Raw genomic sequence first — 12962 nt, 5'->3', positions numbered from 1 at the left:
AAAAAATTATGGGAAGTAGTTAGGAAAGTGGACTGGACTGAAGAACTTAAGGATCTGAATGTGGAGAAGACTAGGACCCAGGAGGCGGTGTTCAGTTGCTGAGGCAGGACCCAGAGCGTAGGGGAAAATCCGCTCCATCCTGCTCTGTCCACTCCTCGTGAACCGAAACATGCTGAGGAGCAGGGTCGGGGCACGGGGTCAGGACACATTTTTCCCCAGAGTCCCCCAATTGGCCTGGGACCTGGGGTCCGTCAGCAGAGTGGCTAATCCGCCACTGTGAAGGAGGACTGGAATATCCTACAAGATGACCTTGAAAACTGGAATAGAAATGGGATGAAATTTAATAGTGCAGAGTGCAAGGGCATGCCTTTAGGGACTAACTGAAAGAAATGTTGCTATAAGCAGGGGATGTATCAGTTGGAAGTGACAGAGGAATAGAAAGACCTGGGCCTATTGGTCGATCACAAGATGACTATGAGTCACCAATGTGACGGGGCTGTGAAAAAGCCTAATGCAATCCTAGGATGCATCAGGTGAGGTATTCCCAATAGAGACAGGGAAGTATTAGTATCATTATACAAAACACTAGTGAGACATCATCTGGAATACTGTGTGCACAGTTCTAGTCTCCTATGGTTGAGATAGATGAATTCAAACTGGAACTGGTGCAGAGAAGGGCTACTAGGATGATCAGAGGAATGGAAAACCTATCTTATGACAGGAGACTCAAGGAGCTTGGTTTGCTGAGCCTAACAAAACAAAGGCTGAGAGGAGATATGGTTGCTCACTATAGATACATTAGAGCAGGGGTTGTCAACCTATGGCAGGTGTGCCAAAGGTGGCACGCAAGCCGATTTTTGATGGCATGCGGGGCGGGCTGAGCCGCTCAGCCTGCTGCCACTCTGGGGTTCCCGCTGCTGGCCCCTTGCCAGCCAGGATCCCGCCGCTGGTCCCACTCAGCACCCGCTGCGGGCCTTGGGGAAGGAAACCCAGACTGGCAGCGGGCCCATTGCTGGTCCCACTCAGCGCCCGCTACTGGCCTGGGGTTCCTTCCCCCAGGCTGGCAGCGGGTTGAGACCCCAGCTGGCAGGAGCCAGGGGCCGAAACCCCAGAATGTGGCGGGCAGAGCCGCTCAAGTGATGTCATCAAGAGGTGTTGCCGCCGAAATGCTGCAGAAATTTGGTGGCATTTCAGCGGATGCTCCACAGCCAGCCAGGACGCGGGCCCATTTAGATGCCCCCACGGGCGCCATGGTACCCACGTGCACCGCATTGGGGACCTCTGGACTAGATGATCACGATGGTCTCTTCTGGCATTAAAGACGGAGTCTGTGAGCTCTAACACAAATCTACATAATAACGTTATCAAGAGAGATGAAGTGAGGTTTATTTGTTTCCTTTTAAATGTTCATTACATAGAGGTCATTCCTATCAACTCATGCTAGGGTGCAGCATCCCTGTGAACATGGAGGATTTTAAAGTTAACTATTCACCTTGCCCTTTGTTGATGAAACGGATCTACTGGAATTAATTGTTCCTGAGATCTCCAAATCCTTTGCTCTCCCCATCACATTCCTTCCTTCTCACCACAAGGACAAAAGGTTTCAGAAAAATCACAGAATAATTATCTCCAGTTGGTCAATTTAACTGCAGAGGTAAAAGTTGAAAAGTTCAAGTTTAATTCCTTTTGGTTTGGAAGCATCCTGTTAAATTGTATGGATTTTTAAACTGATTTTCTCTCTCTCTCTCTCTCTCTCTCTCTCTCTCTCCTTTTTTCTGTAACCTCACTGTTATCTGTAATACCATCCTGTAAGCTTAATGATAAGCTTTATTTAAAAACAAATACTAGTTGTCAAAGTAAGTATTCTTCAAAATGTCCTTTTTCGAATGCTATAGATGATTCATATTTTTACTTCTCTAATAGTAGCACCAGAAGCTCCAATCGGGATTGGGGCCCCCACTGTGCTATGCACTGTACAGACAGTTCTTGCTCTGAAAAATTTATCAATTTAAGAAAAACTACACATTTAAATAATTTTTTAATTTAATTCACATAATTGGTGGTTTTGTTTACTGTTTGCACATCACTAAGACTGGACACTGAACTTGGACTAATTAGAGCTGTTTCATTTTCTGCCTCTACTGCACTAACATAATGCTGTTGTACCACGTGTACCAATGGACACCACCATCAGAAGGAAGTGTTTATATGTAAAAAAAGTTCATGTAATTAAAAAAAAAGTTCTGAACACATTCCTATTCACATTAAGGGTTGTTGTTTTTTTCGCTTGTTTGTTTTGTCTTTTTTTAAAGAGCCCTTTCTCCCTCAACCCCTAAATTAACATTTGAGCCTAAAGCAAATTGACCTTTAAGTGACACTTTCATTATAGATAAGCTCATTGTTCCCTTAACCTTGGTTAGGCATATATCCACCAGCCCAACTGCTGGACGTATTAAGTCACTCCATTGTAATACACTGATGGGGACTTCCTCCCCTCTTCTTATACTGACCATAGTAAGCAGATGTTCTACGAGGGCAGTAACAGAGCTGCTGCAGTTTATGTTCACTTTTCTGACAGTACTCCACTTTTCTGACGAGAACTCCACCCCCATTCACTAAGCAGCCTTTATTTTTGGTGGTGGACATTGTCCATCCCCTTGTCCTTACTATCCTCCAATGCTGTCTCCACTTAGTCTGCTGCCACACTCAATCACCCAATGTTTCTCTTACACTTACTAGACAGCGCAATACCACTATGGGGAAGGAGGAAAAGGGAAGGCAAAGGGACCTGCTGGAGTTTTCCAGGAAAACAGAGTAGGGAGTAGCTGGGAGACAGATGCTTCAGCGGCTCCAGTGACTATTTGCAGCAGAGACCATAAAGAAAAGTATATGAAAGGTAGATAGCTTTTTAGCAAGCCAGCCAACAGCTGTGTTTCTTCTTCCTCTGGCCTTGCATCAGTTCCAGACACATGGAGAACTCCTGCTATGGGGAGGGGGAAAATCAGGGTACAACAGCTCTGTCTACTTGAAATTCTCTTCTCACTGATCCATCCTCTGAGGTTATTTCCATTTTGTTTTTACTGTTGCTCTTGCTTGTTGGCAATCCCTACAGTCCAGAGCCTGGGGAAGACACAGATTAGAGGCTCCATGTGTCACAATCTGGTTACTGACACTGCAGGCCACATCCAGTACATTTTAAGTGTACATGTGTACTTGACACCTAGAACAGCACTGCAAAATTGTGCCATATCAACTAAATCAGTTAAGTGGGAAACCCGTATGATTTGTGAAAGAAAGAGATCAATACCATTACTAGCATGATTATATCAAGAGACCCCTAAAAACACAGGCATACTGACATTTTCAAAAGCTTCCCAAGTACATGATGAGCTGAGCTAATTCCCTACAAAGAGTCAAATTGTGTTGGCAGATGTACCTTGTGCTCCAGTATCTGAAATATAATTACAAAAATGTAAGTCTCTAGCCCTTGTGGTTGTGACCAAAACCTTGACAAGGTGACCATCGTGTAACCAATACTGATGTTTGTTTGAATTTGCAGGCAGCCAGAAACAACAGCTTTGAGAATGTGAACTGCCTCTTCCATATTATTTGAGTGTTGACATCTAAGCCTAACGATAATGTATTTGTCACGATTGTTAACAATTTCACTGCCAGGTGACACATGGAAAAATGAAGAGGGACTATCATATTATGGAAAATCTTCAATATTTATGACTGGACTCTCATTTTGATGTCACAAGCAGGCAGAGTTTAAGCGTGGACACAGCATGGAAGAGTACTACAACCTAATTTGTTCCCATTCCAACCCCTTTATGTACATATTAAAAATGCCAGTAAAAGAAACTAACACACAAAGATGATACCTGTTTAGGCTGCAAAACTAGACAAGATCACAGTCCAAGATAACATGAGAGTGGAATGTTGTTCTCTTTTTACCTTTTCTTTGGCTCTGAGCTGATCAAACATCTCCTGGATCTCATGCTTCCAGTCTTCCTGCAAGGAGTGGAAGGAATCTTTGGGCATTTCAAAGAAGCCAGACTCCTCTATGGTAGTGAGTTGGTCTAGTATATCGGTGAAAGATGGTCGTGAGTGTGGGTCAGAATTCCAACAGTCTAAAAGAGGACAAAGGCAAGCAAGTTGTTAAACATCAGAATAAGTAGGTTAGAGACTAAGCAGGTAGTAAGTTGTGTTTACTCCTTCTGACTGGCTAAGAATTGTGCACAATCGCATTTTTGTTACCCTGCCTCTCCCATCCCCCAACCTCATCTTCGTGTCTTCTCTTGTAGACTAGGCTCTTTCAGGCAGAGACTGTCATTTTAAATATGTCCTGATTCGGTGGCTTCTAAATGCTACTGAAATATAGATGTTAACTAACTGAAATATTGTTAGAGACTGACTCAATTTATAGATAACTATACTACCAAAGCTTGTTAAAAACCACACAGCATAAATATTTCCCCCAAATACTTTGCTTTAAACTCTAATTGGTTATGGAGCAGAGACTAGTTTTGCTGTGAGAGCATAGCTCGGAATAGAGAATCAAGGGTTAGTATTAGCTTCTTCTGCACTTCATTGGAGAGTTAATTTGGATGAATGGTACTTAAGTTAGCCTACACTGGGTGTGAGCAGCCACAATACAAAGCCATACCCAAGTTATTGTGTCCTCACTGGTGCTGTGCTCCCCCATGTTTGCTGCTAGGATTTCTGTGAGCATGTCTCATAGCTCTTTGTGCTGCAGCTAGAGCCACTCTATGGATTATTTTCCAGTGAGTTGTAGGAGAACTCATCTGTCCTCCTGCGCACAGAAGGAATTGTGAGAAGGCTTGAAGGACTATTAGCACTCTTGTGATTTAGCCTGCAACCTCACTGCAAAGTGGGCAGGTTACCAGTCTGAGTGAAAGCAAAGCTGGGCTCTAACCCATACCAGCTACGCCAACTAGTTGAGGTAGAAAGAATCACCTAACAGGTAAGAGGGCTGATTGTGTGGATGAAAGGGAGGTGAGGGGCAACAACTGAGTAAGAGCCTGAGCTAACCTTGCAGTGAAGATGTATTCTATATATCTTCAATTCTGATCTGCAATATACCTTGCTATTCTCATCCCCGGCAGACACAGTCAGTCCTTGACACCCAGTTGTGTGGTGTGTGTTTGTTTTAGATGAGCAAAGAACAAGTCACTTTTTCCACTTAATCTGAACCAGATCTGAGCTGCCACGTTTCAAAAAGTGAACTCAAAATGCAGTGAATTATTCTATTATATAGCTCCCAAAATACAAAATTTAAGGCACCATCTTACCACATGTACAATTCTTAGCCGCTGCTAACAGGCAATAGTATATAAAAGATGCTCAGGTACTACGATAATGTGGACCAGAGATATTAAATAAAGAATGGTGTATAATAAAATCAAACTCTTAAATTACCAAGACCCTGCTTTTAAAAATACCATCATGTTAAGTGGATGATCTGAAACTCTCACGACCAGGAAAATCCCAACCATTCAACCCCTTCACCTCAAATGTACGCCCCCTTCCTCAGCAAATGTCAGTTTTTCATTCTACATTTTTTCTCCTACTGTAATCTTCATATTGTCTTCTAGTGCAGTCTTTGCAGATTCCTGCCTGAGCAATACACTTATTCCCTTTAATGCTAGAGAACTCCTGCATGCCAATCCCCAACAAGAAGTCAGATAGGAAAGGCCTATCACATGACCATAGTCCCAGAGGTGGCCGAGTACAACCACCTCAACCCCCCACAGCTGCAGAAACACATGCTGTAATGCAGAAAGTCTTCCCAATGTGTAAATGTAACCATTCCTTCCAACCAGTACCTGGAGGGGCTGAAGCACGGGCTTCCCACATGGCCAAGGGAAATTGTGCAAATTGTGCAAAAAAGTGGGAAATTGCTTGCTTTTTTGAAGGAAAAAAAAAGGAAGTTTAGAACATTCCAAGAACATTAAATATTCTACTGATGCTTTATAATTTTAAAGTTGCCATTTAGATTAGAGGACATCACGAGCCAAATTCATCCCTGCAATAATTCTATTAATTTAACACAATTAAACCAGGGATTAATCTGAACTCCTATTTCTTATCCCTTTCGACTCTGCTGGGATTCTGATTTTGCATTATTTTTTTTTAATTTTGAAATTATTGCAATTCTCCATTTGGGAATTTTGATACTGAGATTTTGTGCATCAGGATGCTGTTCTTTAGGCATCTGATTGGGTCCCAAAAGCAACACAGGAATGAACATTTTTTATAGCTCACGAGATGCTTCTTATATCTATGTGCAGAACCAGGGACATCCAAAACTGCTTTGTAGCCTCCCTGCTGCTGACCAACTAGTGACGATGGGCGATACAGAAAAATTGTCAAGGGCATAATCCCTGCCCCTCTATCCCAGTTTTTAAGAATGGCAAAGCAAACATGATCCAGTGTAAAACAAAGTGCTGCAGCCAGCCAAGTGCATGAGTGAGTGAGCTTGATAATGCTGCAGGTGGTCCATGGCTTTTATTTTCCCAGGCCTAGAGCTGCCATTATCTGCACTAATGAGGACAGTTGTAACTTACAAATCTTTTCTCTGAAGAGGGCAAGTTCATGTTTGTCATCTCAGTAAAGACCACCAGGGCAGTAATTCAAAAGAAATTCAGCATTAGGGGAACCAGAGTTCACCAGGAAGGGAAATGGTGTTTTTGACAAACAATTCTGACTAAGGGGGAGGAAAGTGATTGTTTTCTTATTCTCTTCCAGTTGTTCTCCCTGGATATCATGAAGCTAACATTCAAAAGTGGAAGTGGTGGTTGCTCTATGGTATTGGGCTGAAGTATAGGGCATATGACTATTTCACACCTTCCAATATTTTCCACCTCACCAACACCCACGTTTGATTTTAAGAAACTGACTCCCTTCTCCTAAGAAACACTGTCAGTAAAAAATGCACTGAATTATGACTGCTTGATGTTGTCATTAGCTCTTTTAGATGGAGCTTGCTGCACTGCATTCTTTGTGCTGTACTTAAATTCACTGGCATACAATCTGATTCCCATTGTTCCCATTGTATGTCCTGTGTATCTAACCAGGGGAATCTCAGTGAACAAGTTACATTGTTTCCACCCTTAGTGGCTACTATACTTTCAAGTGTTCATTTACAGTAGTTTCTTGGTAACCACATCCACCTGACAAGTTGCTCCCAATTTCGTAACCAGACGGTCACTTACGGTCATAGTTGTAGTAATGCAGATGCATGTACTATATCTGCAATTCTATTGTTTGTAATCCTACGGCTCACTGTTTTAGCAAACCATTATGCAGAATTCTAGATTATTAATTGAACTGTGTTTGTAATCTGTATCAAAGGACAGAGAAAGACAATAGTATTCCAGAAGCAGACAGACCTCTCAGTGACACCTACTTAAATCAAAGGCAAGTCTATCCCACTAACAGGGGGAAATCAGTAAACTGGGTTTATTTCCAGTCCTGCTACAAACTCACTGGGTGACACTTAACAAGTCACTTCACCTCTCTATGCCTCCGTTTTCCCCATCTGTAAAGTGGAGGTAATACTACCAGACTCACGGGAGGATTGTGAGGTTTAATTCTTTAATGGTTGTAAAGCGCTATGAGAGCCTCAGCTATAAGGCACAAAATAGAAGTTCTAAGCATTCTTTTAGAATTCTATATACATATTTTGATAAAAATTAAGAACTGGATTGGAGTGGATGGCTTAGGGGACATTTGCAGAGTTATAATAGCCAGAGAACCCATCTGGGCCATCACCTGAATTGCACCGTACAAAAGACTATTCCTTCCTTTGGTACTATATTCGTACTATAACTCACCTCTGGAAACTGATAATTTTTTATTTTAAAAAAGCCTTCAACCACCTGCGCTTTTCAGCATGTCACAGTCATGATTAAATCCCCCCAAAAATTTGAGTATGACATTACCAGATTGATGGGGATACAGATGACGTTTAGCACTAGTACTATATAGAACTTTACATTTTGAGAGTACTATATACACGTTAAGCTTAACAACCCTCCTTTATGAGATAAATGACTCATCAAAAGTCACATACCAGGCCCATTTTACCACCAGTGTACTGCAGGTAGCATTCATCTCAATTACTGTGTCAATACTGCAAGCAGGTACTATTCCATTGATTACAAAATACATTAATGTGGCCCATCAAGTCAATGGCACAGCAGGAATAGAACACCAACCTTCTGATCCCCAGCCAAGAGTTCAATTCACTAGACTAGTGGTCCCCAAAACTTTTTACCTTGCGCCCCCCTCACCTCTGTCTATGCCCCCCCTCAGAGCTGGGAGTGGGCTGCGGCTCCAGGAGCGGGGACGCAGACAGGGGCAAGGGGACAGAGGCTGGGGCCACAGCTGGAGTCAGGAGCAGACCCTCAGCCAGGGGCTGAGGCCCGCAGCTGCGGCTGGGCACAGAGCCCCAGAACCTTGAGCACGGGGCTGTCAGCTGCAGCTAGCGGCGGCTCTCCAGGTGCGGGGCAAAGGAGGCACTCCATCCCCACCCCCTGTGCGGGTTGGTGAGGGCCCCAGCTGTGCCCCACCCAAATGTTACTCTGCACCCCAAAGACTGAAGACCTCTTCACTAGATCATTCTGATTATATATAATAGTGATAATACTATTAGCTATCAATAGGCTCAAGCTGCAAAATTCAGAAGTGGACTTAGATTTCAAATATTCCAAATGTGGTGGTATTTGGATCTGGGGGTTTGGTGTAAGCTCATCAACCACAATCAAGACTGCAAGACAACAACATCATCCCCTTCCCCTCTTCATAAAGGCTTTTATTTCTGCAGCCTAGAGGTCTTATGATACAGTAACTGTCACAGCAGACTTAGTATGGCTTCTGTAATAACATGGTCCACTGAGAAAAAAAACATCTAATTCTGTGGTCTGAGCTACTGAAACCTACAAAAATAGGCACTCATGGAAAGCACTCAAGAAAAATACATAAACACTATCTCTCCCACTGCAATTGGCTCTTACCTTCCATGAGTTTGGCAAAAGGTTCTGGGCACGTGGATGGGATCGGAAGGGCAAGTTTATTCATGGCAACTCCGTATGCAACTGCTAGACCATCAATTCCTCGGAATGGTACCTCCCCAGTTAGCAGTTCCCAAAGCAGCACACCGTAACTATTGGGAGAGAGACAGAAAGTGCGTGTACGGCTATAACGAACACTAATAAACCTCAAGCAAAAAGAGGACATAAGACTCTCTTATTTATCAAGACTGCCTCACATATTAGAGGATACTAAATAAATCCAACATTTACAAACAAAGAAAAAAATTAAATGGACTAGTACATCTGTACACAGACCACCTGCTTTTGTGGGATGTTTGGCCAGTATTAATCTGTGCAGCCCCCTCTTCCTGAATTTAGCTGTCCTGTTTTGGCAAACTCCCTTTCCCCGAGGATGTGACAGGGTTCCTGATTTGTCAAAGTTACAGAAGCACAGTCAATATAGCAACAATTAGGGTTTCACTCTTTTTAAATGAGCAGTTTACCATTTTCATTTTGAGCAGTAAATACTCTTGTAAAAAAACTGTGTAAAGGTTTCTTAATTTTACCATCTAAACTCTCTAAAAGTAGAGCATGTAGCAAAATAGTCTATGTGGATCTGTACAGACACTAGAAATTTTTTCTTTAGACAGAATTTAGTCTTCCAAATATTTTTACTGTGCTCATTACTGTAGTTTTCAAGTACCTAAAATTCCAAATCACAGTTTGATGGATTTCTGTACCTCTCCATCATCCCAAAAGATAGCTTGTATATGCTTGTACAGATTTGGGATGGCTAGGTCAAAGAAGTGGCTATGCTTTACTTTTTGCTCTGAAGGCAGAGCGATTTGTGGTCTCTCTGATCATTCTGGTTCACAAGCCTGTAGAAGTAACTTCTGTGGCAATTTAATGACACAGACTGATCTATGATTAAATGTGGTGCTCCAGAAATAAATATTTTGTTACACCACTCCTGCAAAATACTTGAGTACTGATCACCTGAGGGATGGGTGGGAGGGATGCCAGCTCTTTCCTATAATACGCTAGTGAACCTTAAAGGAGGATGTGTAGTGACATAATCCACGCAACAGCCTAACTGGGGGGAGGGGGTAATAAGCCTGCCAAATTATATTTTTGCATAAATTTCAATACACTCAGGTACAAACTTCAGAACCAGATGCCACTCCATTTTAAAGTTATGCTATTACAAAAGTGCAATGTGGAGAGCTGACTGTGTTTATGGGGAGCAGAGAGCTAGCTAGATGTCTGGTATATAAATCAAAAAATAAATATGTACATTGACATGCCATACTTTCAGAATTAGTCCTATTCTCTTTTTCATGACAATAAGCCCCAAGAAATGGGAAGGTGGAATGCCTATTAGTACTACCCTAGTTTAAGGATTTCATTAACCCTGAAAATGTCAATAAGAAAAAGTCTACATCTGGATCATTTAAATTATGAGAGAAGTTAGGGAAACAGGAAATGACAACTTCAAAAACACTATAGTGCCTTGCCTTTTTTGTCGTCGTTAAATACAAATGATTTTCTGATTTCCTATGAAATCCCTCTGCAATGAACCTTGAGACAGGTATCAGGAGGGGAAAGCAGGGCTAGTAGTAGAAAGGGCAATATGGCAGTGGAAAAGGGGGAAAAAATAGACTTGGCAAGTCTGTAGGGGTGCGATGGAGTATTCATCACACCCGCAAGTGGAAGGGGTTAATGGAGGCCTTGTGTGCCTGCCACACCCCCTCCCAGAAAGGAGCAAGGGAGGTGAGTCCTCATAGGAGCCTAGGAAAGCTGCACAAGAAGCAGCCAATTGGAGGGAGGCTGCAAGGAGTCGCCAGTCAGGGCCCAGAGAGCTAGTACCGAAAGAATACAGAGCGGAGGACAGTGAGTTGCTGCGGGGAGCCTAAGGAGTGAGAACTGTGCTCCCAGCAGGCTGCAGCAAAGGCAGCATCTTGGACAGAACCGTTGCTGGCAGGGACCAGGGGAACAAGGAACTTCTTCTGGCTGGCTGTTGGGATTTGCTGACTGAATGCCCTGAGAAGAGGGAAAACAAGGTGCTGGGGCCACTGGGAAGTGGCCCTGTCAATTGAAGCACCATTGAAGGAAGTTAAAGAGACACAGCAGGAGGCTGCTATCTGCAGGGTCCCTGGGTCAGGACCCAGAGTATTGGGTGGGCCCAGGTCCCCCCATTCACCACTGAGGAAATTGCTTGACTACTGAACAGTAGTACCCATCCTGGAAGTGGGAAATACAGATGGTGACTCGGCCAGAGGGCCGAGTCATGAAGAGGACTTGGACTGATGCAGGTCTGCAGGCAGAGAAGATGATGGGAGAGGCATCACATGGAGAGGGTGCACTGTCTGGCAGAACTAATCCCCATGATGGTCAGCAAGAGGCACCACTATAGTGAGTGGACCTCATCACTCTGAAAAATCTGAGTTACCAGCAGCTGTACTGGGTTTTGAACATTAACCATCAACTACGATGTTATCACAAGAAAGAGTGCTCCCATAAGAGGCACTTCTGCCAGCAGTGGTGACATATCAGCTAACCGGTGTTTGATGCAGCAACTTTATTTATGGAAGTTCAGCTGTTAGAGGTTTTTCCCTATGCTGTGGTTAAGGAAAGGCTTGGCAGTGAAACACCATTTCAGACCATATCCCCAGGCAAGCAGGTACCCACATCTGGAATAATCTGAAGTGTCTTGAACCAGGTAGATGCGTCTGTACTGGACACAGTGACTTTCAGAATTGGTTTGTGCTCCACTATTGACACTAGAGAGCATGTGATACAACTAGGTCCTACTGTATGTGAACTGATGTACCATTCACAATTTACTGTTTATTTAGCATTCATTCAGAAGCATCCCACAGCACTTTTCAAATTATAGCTATTACTTCATCTACTACTGAAATATCTCTGGAATGAAAGAGGGAAGCCATTTAGCGCTGACAGGAACACAAAAAAAGGAAGCACCAAATCCGATTTAAGCCATAAGGGAAATTTTTAAGTGATGTGAAGTTGGAATATGAATCATGTCCTGTTTTTTATTTAGCAACTGATGTGACATAATACAGTAGAAGGAAACTCAACCCAACATACCATACACTGCTCTGTCATGTGATTCAGTTTTATGAGACAGATGCAGAGGTTTAAGGAGATAAGAGGCTCAAGGGGACATTGCCCAATACTAACAAGTAGTCTGTCTCTCTTGTTTCCCTGAAGGAGTAGCTCCAGCAACAGATCACACATGTTACTCTACACATCGGTCTTTCTTCCTCACCCAGGAGTAGCAGCAGAGTGAAATTTACCAGGTCCCTCAACAGTCTCTCTCTACAGCTGCTGCTCCTATCAATGCTGCTGGGCAAGTGTTATGAACATGATACTCCCTCTGAGGGAAATTTCAAAAAGCAGAGGGGATGGGCAAATATGGGATTCCAGCAATCCTGTGCTGAATTAAAATGCTTGCAGGAGACATGATTTTGATTCCTGCTCCCAATCCTGTCACCATCTCTTCTGTAGGGTGCTCAGAATTCTCTGGAGACAATGTTCTCAGTCCCAAATGGTAAGGGAAGGCTGCATTTTTCCAACTAATTAAGAAGCGATATTGATACATACTGAACACAGTGTCTTTCAGCCCCTCTCAAGCAGAAGGTTGGTGGTCATAAAACAGAAACCAGAGGATGGAAGAGGTTAACACATTGAAAGGAAAAACAGCAGGAGAGACTCTCTATCCCCATTAAGGAGATAGAAAAGGAGATGAGGCCCAGATCTCTTTACAGCATTCTGAAGTGTTGTTTGGACTTTAATTACAACAGGAACCACAGAATACTGACTGCACACCCAAGTGAACCAACGTTCATATGAATAATCAATCACCTCCTAGTAATCCAGTAA

The 12962-nt window shown here is 43.1% G+C and overlaps 1 protein-coding gene across 1 annotated transcript in view; it reads right to left on the bottom strand.

Annotated features, from left to right (window-relative positions):
- Positions 1 to 12962, bottom strand: part of MAP3K9 (mitogen-activated protein kinase kinase kinase 9) — a 61505-nt gene that overhangs the window by 19822 nt on the left and 28721 nt on the right. The window contains exons 4-5 of the mRNA XM_030559670.1: positions 9042 to 9190; positions 3958 to 4133 (exon numbers count right to left, since the gene is read on the bottom strand). Coding sequence (XP_030415530.1) covers positions 3958 to 4133; positions 9042 to 9190 — 325 coding nt within the window. The remainder of the gene's footprint in view (positions 1 to 3957; positions 4134 to 9041; positions 9191 to 12962) is intronic.

This window comes from Gopherus evgoodei, chromosome 4, assembly GCF_007399415.2.
Source record: "Gopherus evgoodei ecotype Sinaloan lineage chromosome 4, rGopEvg1_v1.p, whole genome shotgun sequence".
Classification (NCBI taxonomy): domain Eukaryota; kingdom Metazoa; phylum Chordata; order Testudines; family Testudinidae; genus Gopherus; species Gopherus evgoodei.
This window is presented reverse-complemented; position numbering and strand designations above follow the sequence as displayed.